Below are 20025 nucleotides of genomic sequence, written 5' to 3' on the forward strand. Positions count from 1 at the left end.
TTGCCCTTTCACTTTTCTCCTTTGATTGTGATTAGCATGAGGACATGCTATTGTTTAAGTGTGGAAAAATTGATGAATCCACATTTGATGATAAATTTTGGATGGAATTGAGTGGATTTCATCATATAAACTGATATTTATTCCATTAAATAGCACGTTTTGTGTTTTCTTCCTAAATTATGCCTAATTGTGAAAACATGCCCTTTTGTGCTTAATTTAATCATTTTTATTCCATTGTGTTCCATTCAATGCCTTGATATTTTTGATGAGTGATTTCAGGTGCAATAGGTGAGAATGGCTTGATAAGAATGGAAGAGAAGCATACAAGTGGGAAGAGGCATGAAGAAACAAAGGAGAAGAGCATTTCGGAGTGTGCGTATGCACAACTACTTGTGCATACGCACAAGATGAAAACTGGCTAGTGTGCGTACGCACACATCTGTGCGTACACACAAGTACCAGCGCATGACTTCATTAAAAAGTCACGTGGCTCGCGAATTGAAGCCTTTGGAGGCCCAAATCTGATGGCCTAGAGCTCATATGGAAGGGGCAAACTTGAGGAAACCATACTATACCATTAGGGGTAGTATTAGATAGTTTAGGAAGCTTTTAGTTTGAGTTTTTCTTAAGTTTTTTTCTCTCAACTTTCTTAGGGTTTATTTAGGGTTTATATTACAAGTGCAATTTCTATTTTTGATCTTGGATTCTAACTTTCTTCCATTGTAAGTATTTCTTGATTTTATCTTTAATTACTACACTTGTGCTACACTTTCTTATAGTTAAAGACACTTTGTTAATATATACATATCCTTGCAATTTTGATTTTTAGTTGATGAGTTTGATGATTGTTGGTTATTATATGTTTGTTTGAGTTACCATTGTTGATTTTTGTTCATTGATTGTGTAGAGTTTCAAGTATTTTTCTAATTTTTTCATGTTTTATGATTATGTCCACCAAGTTTTTGTGGAAATGTCAATTTTAATTATGAGGTAAATTTCCACTCCTTAGCTTGGAAAAATGAGTATATGGGATACTAGAGTCATAATGTCCGACACTTAGTGATAATTCTTGGATTGTTAATTGTTCTTGTTTCCACTAACGCTAGCTTTTTACTAAGGTAATTAGTAAGTTAGCTAGGATTTGTGGATTAAGAACAACTATGCTCATTTGACTTACTCTTTGATGTTAAGGGTTGACTAAGTGAGATTAATCCATTATAATTATCATAGTTGTGGTTATGACAAGAAAGGATTCCCTAACTCACCTCAAGCCAAGGCTTCATCTATGTTTTGAACCACACTTCAATCATTTTAAAGCTTTACTTGTCTATATTACATAGATAGTTCTTTAATTCGTTTATTAGTTCATTAGTTGCAATTTTGATCGTTCTTTTATTCCTTTAATCGTTTGCTTCATTATTGAAAACTCCTAATTTCACAACCAAACTTGTACACTTGTGGTCACTAGTTCCTTGGAAAGATGACCCGGGATTCTACTTCTGGTTAATTTAGTTTGAACTATGACATCTCTATTCTAAACTTTGGTCACGGGTCGCGTTGTCGGTTGGGGCTATACATGCAACGCTGATTTCATTTCTTGAGAAAATTCCTAATCAATGATCTGACCCGCATCAGTCATCTTAAAAGTTTATTATGAGGCATTTCTTCCTTTTTTATCCCGCTACTCTACCATCTTGGTCATTAATAGCTTGTACTGTTGTGTTTTGTAAATTTCTAATCCTTAATATGGCATAGAATTGCTGTTAAATAAATGAACTTTCTCTGCAAAAAATAAAATGATCTACTTGATGCTGGTTTCTCAGACACCATGATTATTTTATTGTCTTGCAATGGTATTTCTATTTGACAAACATGTAAGATTCTTACGTGATTTCTGGTTCTCAACCAAATTGGACTGGAATGTCCTGAATTTGAGACTCTCTGCATCAAAGATCAAGCTCTAACAGTAGAAAGTTAGTGTTTGTGAAGTTTGAATGAACTAATTATCCCACTATACATGGAAATATTGATATTTATGCAAGCTACCAATGATATCTCTTCCTTCTTTATACTAGGTATGGAAAAAATCATTGGCTAGCCTATAAGTCACCATTTTATGCATTCAGGTAAGGGTTCTGTGAAAGACTCTAAGCTTGTGATATCTACAGAAAGGTTATTATAGTAATTTTTATATATCTCCCTCCTATTGACCCTAAGAAAATTAAGCAGTAAAACAAATAGAATTATGTGAACTTAAGTTCACCTGTAAACACCATTTTACATTTTATATTAACTTAAATTCATCTTGTAATACTTATTTTTATATTTTATTGGCACAGCCTTAAGTATGGGTTGAACATTCTACAAGGCATTGAAGGTGAAAACAAGAATCCAAAGAAATCGCTAATTTTCATCTCATTTGTTGTCCTTGTTACTGTTTAAGTCAAATCTTCAGCACCCATGGCCAACTGTAATTGAATTTTGCATTGTATCCTCGTAAACATGTTGCCTCGTAAACAATTTTTAGATGGAACTTCAATTACTTGTTTCGATGGTGGTTCTTTACTGAAATATATGGAGACTATTTTTCAATTCTTAATATTTATTGGTGTTTTTCTTTTTTCTCCTCCCCATTTTGCTCAAGATGTGGTTACTGAGAATGAATTTGAGAAAAAACTGCTTGCTGATGTGATTCCTCCAAGTGATATTGGGGTCACTTTTTATGATATTGGGGATTTAGAAAATGTGAAGGACACCTTGAAGGAGTTGGTTCCTCTACAGAGACCTGAACTCTTTAGGAAAGGACAATTAGCTAAGGTGGGGACTTACTTTTCTGTCAATATTACACTTTTGTATGTCTTTCTTTTTCGAGCAGATTTTGACATGTATTATAGCATCTCATTACAATTAATGCTCTTTGGCTCCCTTGGTATTGGAAAGACAATACTTGCGAAGGCTGTAGCAACCGAGGCTGAAGCCAACATTATTACCATTTCAATGTCTAGCATTACTTCAATAATGTGTTTTAGATTATGTAAATTTTACTTTGCAAAATGATGACTTTGCAGTGAATTTGTTTGTATTTTTATATAAAATTTATTTTAATAACATGATTTAGTTTTTGTTATAATGATTAGTTATTTAATGTTGATTATGCTGGCTTCCACAATGTTGAAAGTAGTATGGAGTGGCCTAGTAAAAGGTTTAAGGGTTTATGTAGCTATTGGCACGTTTTATAAGCGTAGCCATATCTTGTAGTCATCAACAGCCATGTTTATCAAGCGTAGATATATATCACCCTATTGGCATGCTTAAAAAGCATAGCCGTATCTCTTTCTATTAGCACGCTTTTGAAGCATACCCAAAACCAACCTTCCGGGCATGCCTCAAAAGCGTGGTTATATATACACTTTTTAGTACGCTTTTAAAGTGTAGACATAGGATTATACGTATGGCCACGTTTTTAAGTGTGGCAATAGATGAAAGCGTGGCAAAAAATAAAGCGTGCCGATAGATTGACAAAAGCGTGGCGATGGAGCAATCGGCACACTCACAGATGTGACCCTTTCGAAAGCGTGCTGATAGCTCAAAAAGCATAGCGAAAAGCTATCGGCGCGCTTCTTCCCACTTTTCGGCACGCTTTAAAAGCGTGGCAAAAAACTTATTTTCTTGTAGTGAACAAAAAAGAAGAAGAAACACATAATGCTACAAAATTACTTGAAAGAGGATGAACCTACATTCATTCAACTAAAAGAAAGAAATAAATAAGAAAAAAAGAAGAAAAAAATACAGCATTAAAGAAAATATTTTTGTGTATTTGCAGCAAATTTTAGTGTAAAACTAAGATATTTTTGTGTATTATTTAAGAATTTTCGATGTTTTTGTACTCATAAGTTCTACATAATTAAAAACTTTTCATCTTCCTCCTCCTCATCTTCTGCTGCTTTTTCTTCTTTTTTTCATCATTATCATCATCTTTTTTTTCTTTTTTTTTCTTATTCATCTTTTCGTTCTTATTTTACCTTCTCAAGTTTCTTCTGGTTTTACTCTCTTAACAAGAATAAAAATAAAAAAAATCAAACAAAGAAGAAGAAGAAATACATAATGCTGCAGAATTACTTGGAAGAGAATGAACTTACATTCATTCAACTAAAAGAAAAAAAGAAATAAGAATAAAAGAATAAAAAAATGCAGCATTAAAGAAAATATTTTTGTGTATTTGCAGCAAATTTCGGTATAAAACTAAGATATTTATGTGTATTGTTTAAGAATTTTTGGTATTTTTATACTAATAAGTTCTACATAATTCAAAACTCTTCCTCTTCCTCCTTCTCATCTTCTGCTTCTTCTTCTTCTTCTTCATCTTCTTATTTCATTTTCTCATAATTCTTTTCGAATTCAGCTTCGAAACTTCCTTCACTCTTCGCGACGATTTTGAGAGATTTTTGAGAGATTTTAATCATTGTTTGAAGTTTGAGTGTTGCAATTTTGATGTATGGAGAAGAACCGTTTGTCATAATAGTTTTTGCGCTATTCAAGAGTTGGAAAAGCTCGTATTTACACGCAATCTAAACTGAGAATTGTTTTTGTTGGGTTTGGGCTAACTTGTATAGACTTGTATACCAAAAAAACTTGTATGTATAGCAGACCTGTTTGACAAGCCGAAAAAAATGTATATTACATTATTAAACAATGACATTTATGGGTTTTAATAATCTTTTTAATGAGTAAAAAATAATACCATAAATTGTAAATAATGTTTGTAAATATGAATTATTTAATTACTTCAAGTTTATTTATTTTATACTTTTTAAATGTTAGAGCATCTCTAATGAAGTGTTTTTAGAGTCACTTTTGATACTTTTAAAAAATAAATTAATTTAGAATTAAAATTTACATTGGAGTTGATTGATGAAATGAAATCGATATCACCTTAGAAATACAGTATCATCTTGATGGAAAATCAATAAAATATTTTTATTTATATAATTATATTGATAAAATAATTAAAAATAATATAAAATTCTAACTGAACTAAGATTAAGCCTTGGAGGGGCAAATTTTACTTTTAATTTCAACTCACTATTTATCATATATATGGTCCCACATGCGTCATTTTGTAAAATCCAAAATAAAATTGAAATTAGATATAGCATTGGAGATGCTCTTAAATAACTGATTAATTTTTTGTTTTTGAATAATTTATTATTTTTAATTTTTAAATTGTTGATATCAAATTAACAATTATAGAATTATAAATTCAAAAATTAACTTCATAAAAATAATAAAAAAACAGATAGTGCCTATTGAACCGCTAATAATTATAAGGTTTAATTATTCTGTTAGTCCCTCTAGTTTTACCAAATTTTTAATTAGGTCTTTATACTTTTTTTTTTTAATTAGGTCCCTACACTACTTTTAATTTTGTCATTTTCATATCAAAAACATTAAAATTAACATAATATTTTTTTCAAAATATATGCAGTCAAAGATCTAGTTAGGTTTTTAATTATGAATACTTTCAATCTGCGAAAAAAATATTCAGTTAACTCTAACATTTTTTACACTAAAAAAGACCTAACTATAAAATTAAAAGTAGCGTAAGAACCCAACTAAAAGAAAAAAAATATAGGGACCTAATTAAAAATTTGATAAAATTATAAAAATCAATAGAGTAATTAAACCTAATTATAACTATTCTTCTTTTATGGCGTGTTTCACTTTGGTGTTTCCTTCTTTATTTCTTTTTTTTTTAATAAAGTTTGACATTGTTTATAAATTTTGGGAGCAAATTTAATCCTATTTTTTAAAGTATTAACTTTGTAAAATAAAAAACATCTCAAGTTCCTTTCAATAAACAAAATAAAGTTTCTTTTAATGTGTTAACATTAATTACGAGAAGGAGTTCTCCTTCTTACAAGTACCCCTTATTAACTGAAAATAGATTAATGGATATTTTAATGGAGTTACATACTTACCCAATTGCAATTCTCTCTAAAAATAGAATTCGACTTCTATTTGAGACACTATAATATAAATCTACCACCACATCTCTACTTAATATGCATGGAAAATTAATCTGAATAAAAATTCTCTCCATTGGACGCAATGTGCTAGGATGAGTTTGATATAGCTCTTACTCCCACTGGAGAAGGGATTTTTATTTGTTGATTTATTTTTATTTATCTATTTTCTTTTTACTTTCAATTTTGCTTGCACATGAAACGTCCAAAAAGCAAAACTGTCTGTCTGAACAGAAAACGCGAGGCGCGCACTCACCCAACACAACAACGTACCGAACGTAGAGAGGCACTCTTGCTTGCGTGACCGTTTCCATTAGGTCGTACAAAACTTGCAACTTTGGATAATGCCATGCTTTTACAACCTCGCTGCACCTTCCAATTAACTTCCAAACTCTTCCTCCAAGGTTAAATTTTGTGTGTCCTCAACCAAAAAGAAAAGGTTTACATTTGTGTGACCTTTTTTTTCTTTATCATTAGTTACTACTTACTAGAAGCTATAGTATTAGAAGCAAATGGAATTAAAAATGGTGGCAGTGGTAAAGCCTTAAGAGAAGTATATCGTGAGCTTGTGATTATATTAATGTGGATTTCGGGACAAATAATAATTATCATTTAGAGTAAATATTATTGATTTCTCTTTTCGTTTTCAGTATTTTTATTTTTAGAATTTTGTGAAAGAAAAATATTCACAAATACAATAAAAAGTCTAAAAATGAAATACAAAACAATCAATCCCTTTTGTAGCATTTTCATAAATTTATTTTCATTTTATAACATCAACAAGTCTAATTTTACTATACACCATAAAAAATAATTCTTCCGTCGTATTAATTTATCGCTACAAAATAATAAAAACAAAGAGAAAATATATTAAAATAAATAAAAATATAAATAGTTGTCAAAAATGTGGAATAAAAGATTTATAATTGTATTATATAAACAAAAATATTATTTATTAATTAAAATTAATTACTAAAATTAATTAATATATATTTATATATAAATATATATATAATTTAATTTATTTTTAATATATATTTTATGTATATGGCTAATTTTAATGTATAGCTGTCACACCGGACACTGGGATATATAAACTTTCCGTTATCAAATGTTGTTACTTGTTAGCATTTAGCAATTCTCGGCTAAATAAATAACTGAGAAAGGGTGAAAGGTGTGTGTGTCACACCCCTTCAGCTTCCTTAATTAAAATTTAGTTTTGTTTATTGCCATTTTAGTTGATCAGGCTAAGAAGAAGAATGGCAGAAGAAGGGGCTGCAGCTGCACCACCACCAAAACAACAACAGCCTCAGGCACCTCCCGTCAAAGATCAACTCCCCAATGTTTCTTACTGCAGCAATAGTCCTCCACCATGGCGTCGGTTCACTGCCTTATATTTTCATAGATGATGATGATGATGCTTATTATTCATGTGTCTGTCACTTTTATTTCTCAATATGCATTGACTGAGTCTAGAATTTTCTTTGTTAATGAAGCGGAGGCTATACTACTTGGTTTCCAACATTACGTGGTGATGCTCGGCACAACTGTTTTAATACCTGCCTCTCTAGTTCCTCAAATGGGAGGAGGAAATGTAAGTCATCGTTCATTTGATTCTCAATTTTGTTGTCATGTTCAAAATAATCAGTTGTGCTTTCTACAGGAAGAGAAAGCAAGAATGATTCAGACTCTCTTGTTTGTGGCTGGCGTAAACACTTATATCCAAACTCTATTCGGGACTCGTCTCCCTGCAGTTATAGGAGGATCCTATACCTTTATGCCAACCACCATTTCAATCGTTCTGGCTACTCGCTACGACGCCATTGCCGATCCTAAGGAGGTTGCTTCATCACAGACATGCTTAATTCTTCATTTCCTTTGTTATATTACAATGTCAGAATCTTTGTTGCTATGCAGAAATTCGAGAGGATAATGCGCGGAACGCAGGGCGCTCTTATTGTTGCTTCTACTCTCCAAATTATTGTTGGCTTCAGTGGACTTTGGCGCAACGTAGTGAGGTTGGTTGGATTTTATCCAGGAATACTTTTAGTTTCATATGTTATGTGATGTTTTCAAATATACTTGTTTAGTACAGGGCCTGATTCTTAATACTATTCTCCATTTAATTTGTTAGCACCTTACTGTTTATTAATTGCAACAATTTTACCCTTATTTGCATTTACACTTATAACTATGGCCTATGGCTTTATCCTTTCTGACAGTTGTTCACTCATTTTCCAGCCTCTTAAAATAACTTTGGTAACAATTTCTATGTATATATTGTTTTAGGTTTCTAAGCCCTCTCTCAGCTGTTCCTTTGGTTGCTCTCTCAGGCTTTGGACTTTATGAGTTGGGTTTCCCTGAGGTAATGCATATTTGCTACTATCAAGTATCACCCATAGTTACATGAATTCACTAATTAGGTAGTGTATGGCGTACCAATTCACGAGTACCGCATACTAATGTATCTGCGTACCCAAACGTCATATGTAAAATTTTCACATATAAAATATTTTACATATTTCTTATCGCATACCGAGTATTCGTTCTAGTCCCAAAACATATTACCTTTTATGCAACTATACTATCAACACATGATCATAATTGGTGTGATTCACACTGTTCATTTTTGCTGCTAAATTTCTAGGTTACAAAATGTGTGGAGATTGGACTGCCAGCAATTCTCTTCCTACTAATATTTTCACAGGTGATTCTGAATGTACTAATGCTAATTTCATTCTTTGAGCATTGCTAGAGCCATTTATTGCTTCCCCTTTCCTTTCTTTTCTTCCTCTTCAAGTTAAATTTTAAACATTATATTCTTTAGTAAAATTCATCATGTCTTTGCAGTACATTCCTCATGTGATAAAAGAAGAAAGGGGTATTGTTGATCGCTTCGCAGTTGTATTCACGGTTGCAGTTGTGTGGATTTATGCTCTTATTCTAACTGTCAGTGGAGCTTACAGAAAGGTAGCACTCACAACAAAAAATTCTTGCAGAACTGATCATGCTGGAATTATAAGTGGTGCTCCTTGGTAAGAATCTTGTAGTTCTGCTAATTACAAAATTTTGGAGTATGATGATTATCTTGTTGAACCTTAGCTTGTTCTGCCAATTGGATATCCTTAAATGAAAAAAAAAAAAAGTGAGATTGAATTTAGTTAACACCTTTACTGGTGTTACTTACAAAATATGTCTCAATCAGGATTAGAGTCCCATATCCTTTTCAATGGGGAGCTCCTACATTTAATGCTGGAGAAGCTTTTGCTATGATGGCTGCTTCACTTGTTGCCCTAGTAGAGGTTTGTTTCTTGTTTTGCTTGTGTTATAGCATATTGTCCTGCATCTGATTTTATCTAGAATCTGTTTCATCTGGTACATTAATAAGCAGAACGCTCCACCAGTCTAGCTGTTCTCAATTCCTATTGTAATTAACAAATGAAAGGCTATATAGCCTTTAGTAATGGCTGCTTCTCACATAAGTTTCATTGTTCAACAGTCAACAGGTGCTCTCATTGCTGTTTCAAGGTATGCAAGTGCAACTCCTATCCCGCCGGCAGTTCTTAGCCGCGGTGTTGGCTGGCAGGTAAGCATAAATCATGAATTGAATGTATCATTTTACCCATCTAATTTTTGTACCTATCTTTAATATGAAATTACCAATTATAAATTGTTTCCAAACCGGCATTATCAATGTCAATTGTACACTGATGATGCATTGTTGGGTTTCTGCTTGTTCTTGATTTTTGTCACTTTCATCATTTGTTATGATCATCATTGATGGTTATTTTCTATGTATCAGGGAGTGGGAATTCTGTTATCTGGGATCTTTGGGACAGGGAATGGATCATCAGTTTCCATGTAAGATTTTAGTCCAAACTTCCATGAACTGGAGATACCATTTTCTTGATAGGGTTTGTAATGAAATGAATGATTGTAACTTGTAAGAATCATCTTTGTCATTTAACAGAGAGAACACTGGACTGTTAGCTTTGACTCGAGACGGTAGCCGAAGGGCTGTTCAGATATCATCTGGATACATGATCTTTTTCTCCATATTTGGTGAGTTCACATATGCTAGAAAATTCTAAGGTAAACTTTCTCGTTGGTTAACATTTGTACTCTCTGAACTCCTAATATATGCAGGAAAATTTGGAGCTGTGTTTGCTTCAATCCCAGCACCAATATTTGCTTCCTTATATTGCCTTTTCTTTGCCTATGTTGGTATGAATGATCATCTTAAGAAGCTGGGTTTTTCTTATCATAATCCATTCAATTATAATTTATTAACCTTTTTCTTTTCTTTTCCCCCACGAAACAGGTTCTGCTGGCCTCAGCTTCCTTCAGTTTTGCAATCTAAACAGTTTTAGAACCAAATTCATCTTGGGGTTCTCTATTTTCATGGGATTCTCCATACCACAATACTTCAATGAGTACACAGCATTTAAGCTCCATGGTCCTGTACACACTCATGCTAGATGGGTAACCCAACTTCACTCATTCATTCTAGCTCTCTTTTTGTTATTGCTTGAAAGTGCATTCTCATCTTTTATTTTTCTCTTTATTTTTGCAGTTCAATGACATGATCAATGTGTCAATGTCATCAAAAGCATTTGTTGCTGGTTCATTGGCGCTGTTGTTAGACGCCACGTTGCGCAAGAAAGACGGCCAAACCCGCAAAGACAGTGGCATGCAGTGGTGGGACAGGTTCATTTCATTCCAGAAAGATGCAAGGAGTGCTGCGTTTTACTCTCTGCCCTTCAATCTGGACAAGTTTTTCCCTTCTATGTGATTTTTGGGCCATGTTCTTACAACTTGTTACAAGACATGAATATACACCCTCACATTTGCTTTCTAACTTAGATTCCATTGTCAGTTTTTTCATTTAACTACAAATCAGCAAAATGTATACATAATTCACTTGGCACCTTTCAAAAGCTAGTAGCTAATTCTCTTAGGAAACTTTTGACATTGGACCGTGTTAGTTCAAGAAACTTTGATCTAATGGTAATAGAATGAAATCTCTATCCTTTTCACAATGCAGTGAATTAGAATAGTTAATTGACCAAAAATAATTTGACAATTGGAGAATGAATTAACCAAATTATCATTAGTTGTTAAATACTAACAATTTTTAGGGATCAAATTTGTATGTCATTTTTTGTGAGCGCATTGGAAAACTGAGATATTTTCTCTTTAAATTTTAGTGATTATGCTAAGTGTTGTCTTGCAATTTTTCTGTACATAGCCAAAAATATTTTTTAAAAAAAATCTAAAGATTGAAATTTGGTTTGGTTTTCATTGCACATTCTAAATAGTTATTTAAATATTTTTATAAAATTTTGGATCAAATACATAAACAATTTAGTCAATACAAAAAGTTGTGTCATTTATAAATAAAATATTTATATTATTTAGTTATTTTAGTCTATTTTAAAATATTCTAAAAGTATTTTTGTTGTTAACAAATTTGAAGGATACTCCTATCAATAATTTAATAATTCGAAAATATTTTTTTATGGTTTACTCTTTTCATTATCATCATCATTAAATTCTCTTTTAACTTATCACTTTTTCTTTACCAACATTATTTACTTACTGCAAGAAAATTCAAATGTAGTGATAATAGAATAGAGGGAGTGAATTGTTGAGTTTAGAATTAATTAATTTTAGTATACTAATATAATGAGAAACATTTTATTGAGTTAAAAGCGCAAAAGTAGTTTGACGAGTTTGTTAATGCAGACCCAAAATCACGTGACACAACATTTAGCCCATATCAAGGAAGCATCAACTAAATATTCCACCATGCACGATATCAAGGTTGCAGCCCAAATGAAAATGACATGCAAAATCAGAACTATGATGCCAAGAAAGAAAGTTCTGCATTGTTAAGGAAATCATTGTATGATCATCACAGGGATAAGGCAGAAAATTAAATTGGACACTTGGCAGCATCAAGATGGAGAAAGGACCGCATAAAGACACAAGGACAATGAAAATTGCAGCTGGTAGGTTGTAATTGGTGCATATAATAAGTTTGATTATCGTTAAAATTTTATCATGATTATGGTAGAAATTGGATGTAAATTTTATTACATATAAAAATCGAACCAAGATATATGCTTATTTAATTCTCTCTTTCTTTATTCTATTTTTTTCTGATTTTATAAATAAAATTCGAAAAATTTCCTGCTAAATTTACATCTTCAAATTCTGAGAAAAGAACTTCAATTTTAAAAACAATTTGATTCAACCACTCTTTTCAAATTCTAGTAAAACCACATGAATAATGTCATTATTTAAATTGAGAACAAACAGCAAATGATAATTCATTAAAATTAAAGAATCTTATGTTTTAAGTTTGACTATTTTGTCCACCAGTCACAGACACAATCGTAAATTATAAAAGACTGTTGCAGTGTTTCGAGTTGATGTCGGGGCTCAGCATTAATTTTGATAAGTCAAATCTGATATCAGTGAATTGTGATCAGGAATGGATAGATCAGGCGTGTGGTATGCTGGGGTGCAATGAAGCGGTTTTACCAGTGAGGTATCTTGGCATTCCATTGGGTGCGAATCCGCGCATGGTGAAAACTTGGAAACCAATAATAGATAAGGTGGAAGAGAAACTTAGCCTGTGGAAAGCGAAAGTCTTGAACAAAGCGGGTAAGCTGGTGCTCATTAAATCAGTGCTGAATAGCCTACCAATATATTACCTTAGTTTGTACAGGATGCCAAAGGCGGTTGCGGATAAACTTATTGTGTTACAAAGGAGATTTTTGTGGTCTAAGGGGGATGGGAATGATGATATCCCGTTAGTTAAGTGGGAGTTGGTTCAGGCACCGAAAAAGGATGGGGGCTTGGGGATTGGGGATGCAATGCTTCGAAACACAGCCCTCTTATTCAAATGGTGGTGGCGGTTTTCAAAGGAGGAATGCCCATTGTGGAAAAAGATTGTATGCTCATGTAACAACCTGAACTCTGATAAAATGCTAACAAATCAGCAGTTGCCGAGTAGAGGAGGGCCATGGAAAGACATTTGTCATTTGAACATTAAGGAGCAGCGGCTAAAGGACAAACTGCTTACTAGCCTGGCGAGGGAGGTAGGGAATGGGAGGAGCACCCTGTTTTGGGAAGATAACTGGCTGCAAGGTGAGCCCCTAAAACGGACTTTTCCAAGACTCTTTTCTATTTCAAACCAACAAGGGTATGTAATAGGGGATTGTGGTTTTTGGGATGGACTCGAGTGGATATGGAATTTTCAGTGGAGAAGGGAGTTGTTCCAATGGGAGTTGGAGCTTGTCAACCACCTTCATGAGAGGTTAAGGGCGGTGACATTGGCAGATGGGCAAGAGGATCATCTAGTTTGGAAGTTTGATTGTAAAGGGATATTCTCAACCAACTCTGTCGTGAAGGTCCTACAATCGGAGACTCTGTCAGCGGAGGTAACGAGTTACAGTTTTACAAGTGCAGGAGAGGAGTGGTACCTCCGAGAATTGAGCTTTTTGGATGGTTTGTGCTTGTTGGTAGAGTTAATACCAAGGAGAGATTGAGTCGGCTATGCGTTATTTTGCCAACTGATAATATCTGTGTACTCTGTAAGAAAGGAGGTAGAATCGGTCAAGCATTTATTTCTTCTCTGTGACCTTACATGGCAGGTGTGGTGCAGTTGGTTGCGGTCCTTTGGTGAAGATTGGGTTATTCCTGGTACCATTAGAGAACTGTTTGAGAGTTGGACTGGTTGGCATAAGCGAAAACAAGAACAGAAGAGGTGGCTGACTGGGTTCTTCGCAGTGATTTAGAATATTTGGGTGGAACGAAATGCTAGGATCTTTAATGATAAAGAAACAGGTGTTGACTTCGTAATAAAGAGAACAATCCAGAGTTACAATGAATGGACTGCTAGTGATTCTGCGGGTTGTTGATGGCATTGTTGACTTAGACTAAAATGTTATGTTTTTCCATGTAGTTTTGTTGTTTAACTTGTTTGCTCCACTTTACAGTGTTGAGCTTCCTTTGTTTCAAAAAAAAAAATGATTAAGCTTGAATAACCTAACATGACATGTCAAATTGTAAATATATAGTATTTGTAAGTCCACGAGATATCGTATTTATTTTAGGAAAAGCAGCTAAACCAATAGAAATGGGTTTCATACTTTTTTTCGTGAATAAAAGACAACCTATTAAATCAGAATATTTTTAAAATACTTTTTATGATAGTGTTGTAATCTACCACGTTAGAAGGGTGCCCAATTCGATGCTCTTAATATGTTTTGAAGTACTGAAACTTCATACGAAAAGTTGAAAAAAAGTTATAGTTTATTATGTTTTATATTTTAAATTTTATTGGGCCAAATCTGTATTTTATTTTATTTTTTTGTCAAATCTGGGACCATGGGCTGGCCCAGATCGAGAAATCGAACCCGATCCGGATATACTTAGAAATCCAGACTCATTCATCTAGTTTCATCATTCTGCTGCCGTCGTTCCTCATGGTGGGAGAGAGAGCTCTTCGTTCTTCCTCCGTTCACTGCCGCAAAGGAGACTGTTGGCGCCGTTGACACCTCTTTCGCCACCGCTGATGCCTCTGACGCCACCAACGGAGGCACCCACCTTGACCGAACGCAAATCTCTTCCTATCCTCCCTTGCGCAACTGCTGTGGAATGACCTCCGAAATCCTGAGTCATCGTTGCATCACAGATCGGGTTCGATATTTTTTTTCCTAAGTTAGTGTGGGTTTTCCTAAAAAAGCTTATTGGCACAAAAAAAAATCTCCACTGTAATTAGCTTGAGAATCCCCTCTGCATTTCTTCCGCGAGCTCCATGGCAGCAGCATGAATGGCATCTGGCGATGAAGATTTATCAGCAAGTTCCTGGCGTTCCATATCTTCCAGATGATCATTGCTACAATTGCTATCTGCCCCATTCAATTTTGTTCATAACCGAAATTATTTGTAAATTATCAACAGATTTTCTTTGAATCAACGAGTTCTAATTTTTCAAATTGGTTATGGTTTGAAATTGTGAGAGGAAGAGAACTTGGTCTACTAATCGATCGCAGTTGTCGGGACATTGTTGTCGCTGACGTCGTAGTTTCAGGGGCCGCCGGTGATTTGATGGCATGCTCGTTTTCGGGCGGTGGAGTTTGTTGGTGGTTACGTTTGCCGTCGTCATCGCTGCTGTTGTGAGTTTCTGAGTTTGTCGGAACTTTTTTTTTACCACAATATTGCAGAGCAGGGACACAGTGACGAAAAAGTAGGAGCCGGAGGTATGACGGAATAGATGCGGTGGACAGACAGCGACTCGGCAGGGCGGCGTTCCATCCAACAAATAATGACAGTAGTTAAAATTTAGGATTTTTACATTTTAGATAAAAGAGATGAATGGGGATTTGCAAGGAATTGAAAATGAAAAGGAGGGTTAAAATGGAATTTTTATAAAGATTTTTTTTGTAAAATTTTATGGAGTTTCGAAACTCAAAACAAGAGACAAGCATTGTAAGGCAATGACTTATAGCTCAAATGGCATAGTTTCTTCATATTTAGGTTTAGTTTAGTAAAATTTTTACTTTTATTTATAGCTTAAAAATTGCTTTTAATAAATACAAGCAACAACAATTGCAGTTAGTAAAATAGCTTTTAAAATTTAAAAATATTATAATAGACATAAATGCAAGTATTAAATTTGAAAATTAGTTAACATGTGAGATTATATTAGACTTTTAAATTTTGAAAAGTACAAGCTAACTTTGAAAAGCTCTATATTAGGTGCTTTCAAAAGTATCCGATCTTTTAAAAACTGCAAGCACAAGCACATAATCTTTTTTATTTACCAAATATAAAATAAGGTGCTTGAGTTTTTAAAAAGCACAACCACCTCAAGCACCTTTTTAAAAAATCTTATTCCACATTTATTCTAACCACAAAATTTTTTATTAAGTCTTCATTCTTAACTTTCTAACCACAAAAATTTAGTTGACAATTTATTTTAATAAATTTATAATTGTATTCACAGACTATTTTAAAATTTTATAGACTTAAAATAAGAGTATAATTTTTTTTGTTATCTATCTTTTAAATTTATTCATAATTCTTATGAATTATTTATAGTTAAATATTTTACTTTTAATCTTTTTATAGAAGTGATAAAACAGAAAAATAAACGTCTTAATCTTATCTTTACTTGATGAATTTAGTTCTTTTTCAAAATATTTTCAAATTTTTTGAATATCGAATGAATTTTAACATCAAACTCTCATTGTAAATTATTCTTGCCTATTATACCAAGAGCGACGAATTCAACTTTTTATAAATTCGACATGATGGAACTAGTATAATAAAAAAATGGAAGCAAATAATAATAATAATAATAATAATAATAATAATAATAATAATAAATGAATCAAAAGGAGAAATAAAAGAAATAAGTTAGAGAGAGAAATTAAATTAGTCAATTTGCTTAAGAAATTGGTAAGTTATATTTTATTAGTTTTACGAGAATATAAATAATTTAAAGGAAAAGAAATTAATCAAGCGGGTAAATTACTCATTTAAGCCGATGAGAGTTTAAAATTATACAATTTAGTCAAAAAATATTTCATGAATCAACAAAGACACGAATCTATATAATTCGAATTACACACACGGACACACTCACTAATTTGAATCAGGGTGATTCGAATTACACACACGCTGCACTTAGTAATTCGAATTGGCCAGATTCGAATTACTCAAGGTATAATTCGAATTATACTGTTTCGAATTATACAGGGCCAGAGGTGTATAAATATGGTGTGAACGTGAATTGATCCCATTAGAGTGAGAAAATGGCTAGTGAGGAGAGTTTTGTAGTGTTGGTGCATCACAGAGGATCGATTAAGAGAAAAATACGATCTGGTGTGAAGTTCACTGATAAGGATCTTCTCAGTATTTTTATCAAGCCTACGACGAGCTATGATGAGTTTGTGAATTCTATACTACAGAAACTTGGTCTGCAAGGCGGGAAACGAGTTCAGAAGTTATTTTATCGCATTCCGATCTCAGTGCTGCAAGAAATCGTGAAGTATGATTGTTTCACGATAGGGAGTGATGAGGACTTGCAGGTCCTGTTTCATTGTCGTCGGCAGTTTTCCGAGGTTAGGACACCTGAGCTGTTGGCGAAGCTGGTTGACGTGGTATCTAGCTCGGGAGGTTCGAACCGGAATACCCACACTATAGGCACGGTAGCTGGTTCTAGCTTCAGACCTATTGGTGCATCTTTATCCGTCCCTGTGAATGAACCTCCGGACGAACCTGTCGCCTCTCCGTCGTTCGCTGTTGACCTCAACTGTAGTGGAGGCAGAGAGGTTGGTATCGTGGATAGGGTGCCGACTTCTTTACAATGTATGGCATCGGCTGGTCTGGGCGATGCATTGCTGGATGATGTTGACGATGATGATGTGGAGCCGGATCTCATTGCTGATGATAGTGGCGACGAGATTGCAGCGAGTAATCCAGGTGGGGCTGGAGGTGGTTCTAGCTCTGGGACACAGCAGTACCCTCCACACTTTTCATCTTTGGACTTGGATGCCCTGAGATAGGAGGGGGTTCCTGGGGAACCTACTGGATTTGATGCTAGAGATGCCTAGTGGTCTGGTGGTCTTATAGAGTTTCAGGTTGGTCAGCAGTTTCAGGATAAAGATGAGGCTGTGTGTTAAGTGTGAAGACGTATAGCATGCGACGCGGAGTACAGTACAAAGTGGTGGAGTCTGACTATCACCGGTATGTAGGGAAGTGTACTGAGTTTGGGAATGGGTGCACATGGTTGATTAGGCTAAGTCTTCGGCAGCGCAAGGGTATTTGGGAGGTAAAACAGTACAACAGACCTCATACGTGTCTCGCGACGTCCATCTCTAGCGACCACAGGAGTCTGGATTATCAAGTGATCTCGGCATTCATCATGCCAGTGGCTAGAGCTGATGCATCCGTCAGCATCAAGGTGCTTCTGAATGCGACGGCAGCACACTTTGGGTTCAGGGCGACTTATAGGAGGGTTTGATTGGCGAAGCAGAAGGCCGTCACCCACATCTATGGTAATTGAGATAAGTCGTACAACGAGCTGCCGCGGTGGGTGTTAGGAGTTCAGTTGACGATGCCTGGTAGTGTTGCAGTCCTTAGGACGAGTCCTGTTCGAGTCGGGGGCCAGGTCGACGGCTCGAAAGCCTATTTTCACCGGCTTTTCTGGACTTTTTCACCATGTATTGAGGAATTCCGGCAATGCAAGCCGTTGGTGAGTATTCATGGCACCCACTTGTATGGTAAGTATGGGGGTACGTTGCTCGTCGTGATTGCACAGGATGGAAACTCCAACATCCTGCCTGTTGCATTTGCACTTGTGGAGGGTGAGAATGCGGAGTCCCTGGTCGTTCTTTCACACACCGCCATAACGCCGTATGTCGAGGCTCCAATACCTCCGAATGCACAACCTGAAGAACGTCGGGAGAGCTATACGGCATCCAAATAAACTGCGAAAACATGGCATGAGCGTTAGGTCATTCCGACAATCTAATATGAAAGATTAGTTAATTAAAAAGGAGTGGTTCATATACTTACATCCCCAGCCTGTAACAGGTCTATTTTGAGCCTCCACATCTGCACTTGAGGTCCCTTCTCGCTCGCTGAAGGATTGTGACCTGACCACCTGCAGCTCACATCAGTGGTATAACGAAATCAAAATAACACCAAGTAGTATAACATTATAAGCATACACAGAATAAAATAATTTTAGTACATAACAAAAAAATGATAACAGTACCTCAAGACCAAGGGCCAGCTGAACGTATCATACCCAGCAGGTCTAAAACCAGGAAAGCGCCAGAAGATCCAAGACTGAAGTAGCAGCAACGGACCGGCTAACGTCACAACATGTCTGTTGGCCACTCGGCACATGCACCGGTACAACCACGCGAGAGCAGCTGATCCCCAGCTGTAGCCACCCATATCCTCAAGCCTAGCCACGTACGGGAGCCACCTAATGTAAACATGGTTGCCGGACTTGTCGGCAAACAGCTGAGTGCCTAACAGCATCATGATATAGGCCCGAGCATACTACCTGGCAGTCTCCTCATCGGCTCCCTTAGGGAGCTCTCCAAACGTCTCCTGAAACCAGCTGCAGTTCACTGCAAACTTCTGGATCTAGTTCGCAGGAGGTAACACACCAAGCAACTCCTAGAACCATACCCAAGCTGGACGTCCACCCTGGATGTATGTCTGGAAATTCGTCAGGCAACCACTAACATAACGTTCGTCGACCGGCAACCCCAACTGGTACGCCACATCCTGCAGTGTGATCGTGCACTCCCCGAATAGCATATGAAATGTGTGCGTCTCTAGACGCCACCGCTCAATGAACGCACTCACCAGGGGCTCATCCAATCTGAACCATCTCTTGTTCAGCCTCGCAACATGGTATAAGCCAGCCATCTGCAAGTACGGAACGTACCTCTCGTCCAGTCGCATGCCTTGCTGCCGTCGCATGCTCGAGATGCATCGTTGGGGCTGCACATATAATGGACCAAATAATTAAAAACAAATTTAATCAGTCACTAGCAACGTTGATTCGCTAAAAAGACCACTAATAAAAGCACCACCAAAACCACCAACAGAACCGCTAACAAAACCAACAAGAAAACCACCAACAAAAACCACTAAGAAAACCGTTAACAATACAACACCCTCAACCACTAACAAATGCACCAACAAAACCACTAACAAATCCACATACAAATCAACTAACAAAACCACTAACAATCCAACCACCAAAACCGCTAACAAAACTACTAAAAAAACCAACACCAAAACAACCTACAAAACCACCTACAAATACCACTAACAAAACCACTTACAATACAACTAACAAAACCACTAACAAAACCACTAACTAAATGACAAACCCCATTTGTAGGGTTTATCTTGTATTGATTTTTGGGGATTTTATCAACTTTTACCCACATTTATTCAA

At 35.3% G+C, this 20025-nt stretch overlaps 2 protein-coding genes across 2 annotated transcripts; both read left to right on the top strand.

Annotated features, from left to right (window-relative positions):
- The first annotated feature begins 7087 nt into the window (after positions 1 to 7087).
- LOC107643520 (nucleobase-ascorbate transporter 7-like) lies at positions 7088 to 11062 on the top strand. The gene is made up of 14 exons (XM_016347197.3): positions 7088 to 7400; positions 7520 to 7617; positions 7687 to 7863; positions 7941 to 8041; positions 8313 to 8388; positions 8671 to 8730; positions 8874 to 9058; positions 9229 to 9325; positions 9523 to 9609; positions 9826 to 9884; positions 9994 to 10085; positions 10170 to 10247; positions 10345 to 10505; positions 10597 to 11062. The coding sequence occupies exons 1-14, from the start codon at positions 7283 to 7285 to the stop codon at positions 10813 to 10815; spliced, it is 1608 nt and encodes a 535-aa protein (XP_016202683.1). The 5' UTR covers positions 7088 to 7282; the 3' UTR covers positions 10816 to 11062.
- A 5790-nt stretch (positions 11063 to 16852) lies between these two features.
- Positions 16853 to 18063, top strand: LOC148563689 (uncharacterized). The gene is made up of 3 exons (XM_088486903.1): positions 16853 to 17015; positions 17109 to 17522; positions 17795 to 18063. Exons 1-3 carry the CDS (start codon positions 16853 to 16855, stop codon positions 18061 to 18063), a joined length of 846 nt encoding a protein of 281 aa, XP_088343029.1.
- Positions 18064 to 20025: the final 1962 nt, after the last annotated feature.

The sequence above is a fragment of the Arachis ipaensis genome, chromosome B5, assembly GCF_059453495.1.
Source record: "Arachis ipaensis isolate K30076 ecotype BB chromosome B5, ASM5945349v1, whole genome shotgun sequence".
NCBI lineage: Eukaryota > Viridiplantae > Streptophyta > Magnoliopsida > Fabales > Fabaceae > Arachis > Arachis ipaensis.

Excerpts from the sequence above, each read along its gene's own strand:
- LOC107643520 (XM_016347197.3), top strand. The coding sequence starts at position 7,283 with ATGGCAGAAGAAGGGGCTGCAGCTGCACCACCACCAAAACAACAACAG. Across the intron at positions 7,864-7,940 it reads CCATTGCCGATCCTAAGGAG|AAATTCGAGAGGATAATGCG; the intron begins GTTGCTTCATCA and ends GTTGCTATGCAG. Across the intron at positions 10,086-10,169 it reads GATCTTTTTCTCCATATTTG|GAAAATTTGGAGCTGTGTTT; the intron begins GTGAGTTCACAT and ends TAATATATGCAG.
- LOC148563689 (XM_088486903.1), top strand. The coding sequence starts at position 16,853 with ATGGCTAGTGAGGAGAGTTTTGTAGTGTTGGTGCATCACAGAGGATCG. Across the intron at positions 17,016-17,108 it reads TTCTATACTACAGAAACTTG|GGAGTGATGAGGACTTGCAG; the intron begins GTCTGCAAGGCG and ends GTTTCACGATAG. Across the intron at positions 17,523-17,794 it reads GATTGCAGCGAGTAATCCAG|GGAAGTGTACTGAGTTTGGG; the intron begins GTGGGGCTGGAG and ends ACCGGTATGTAG.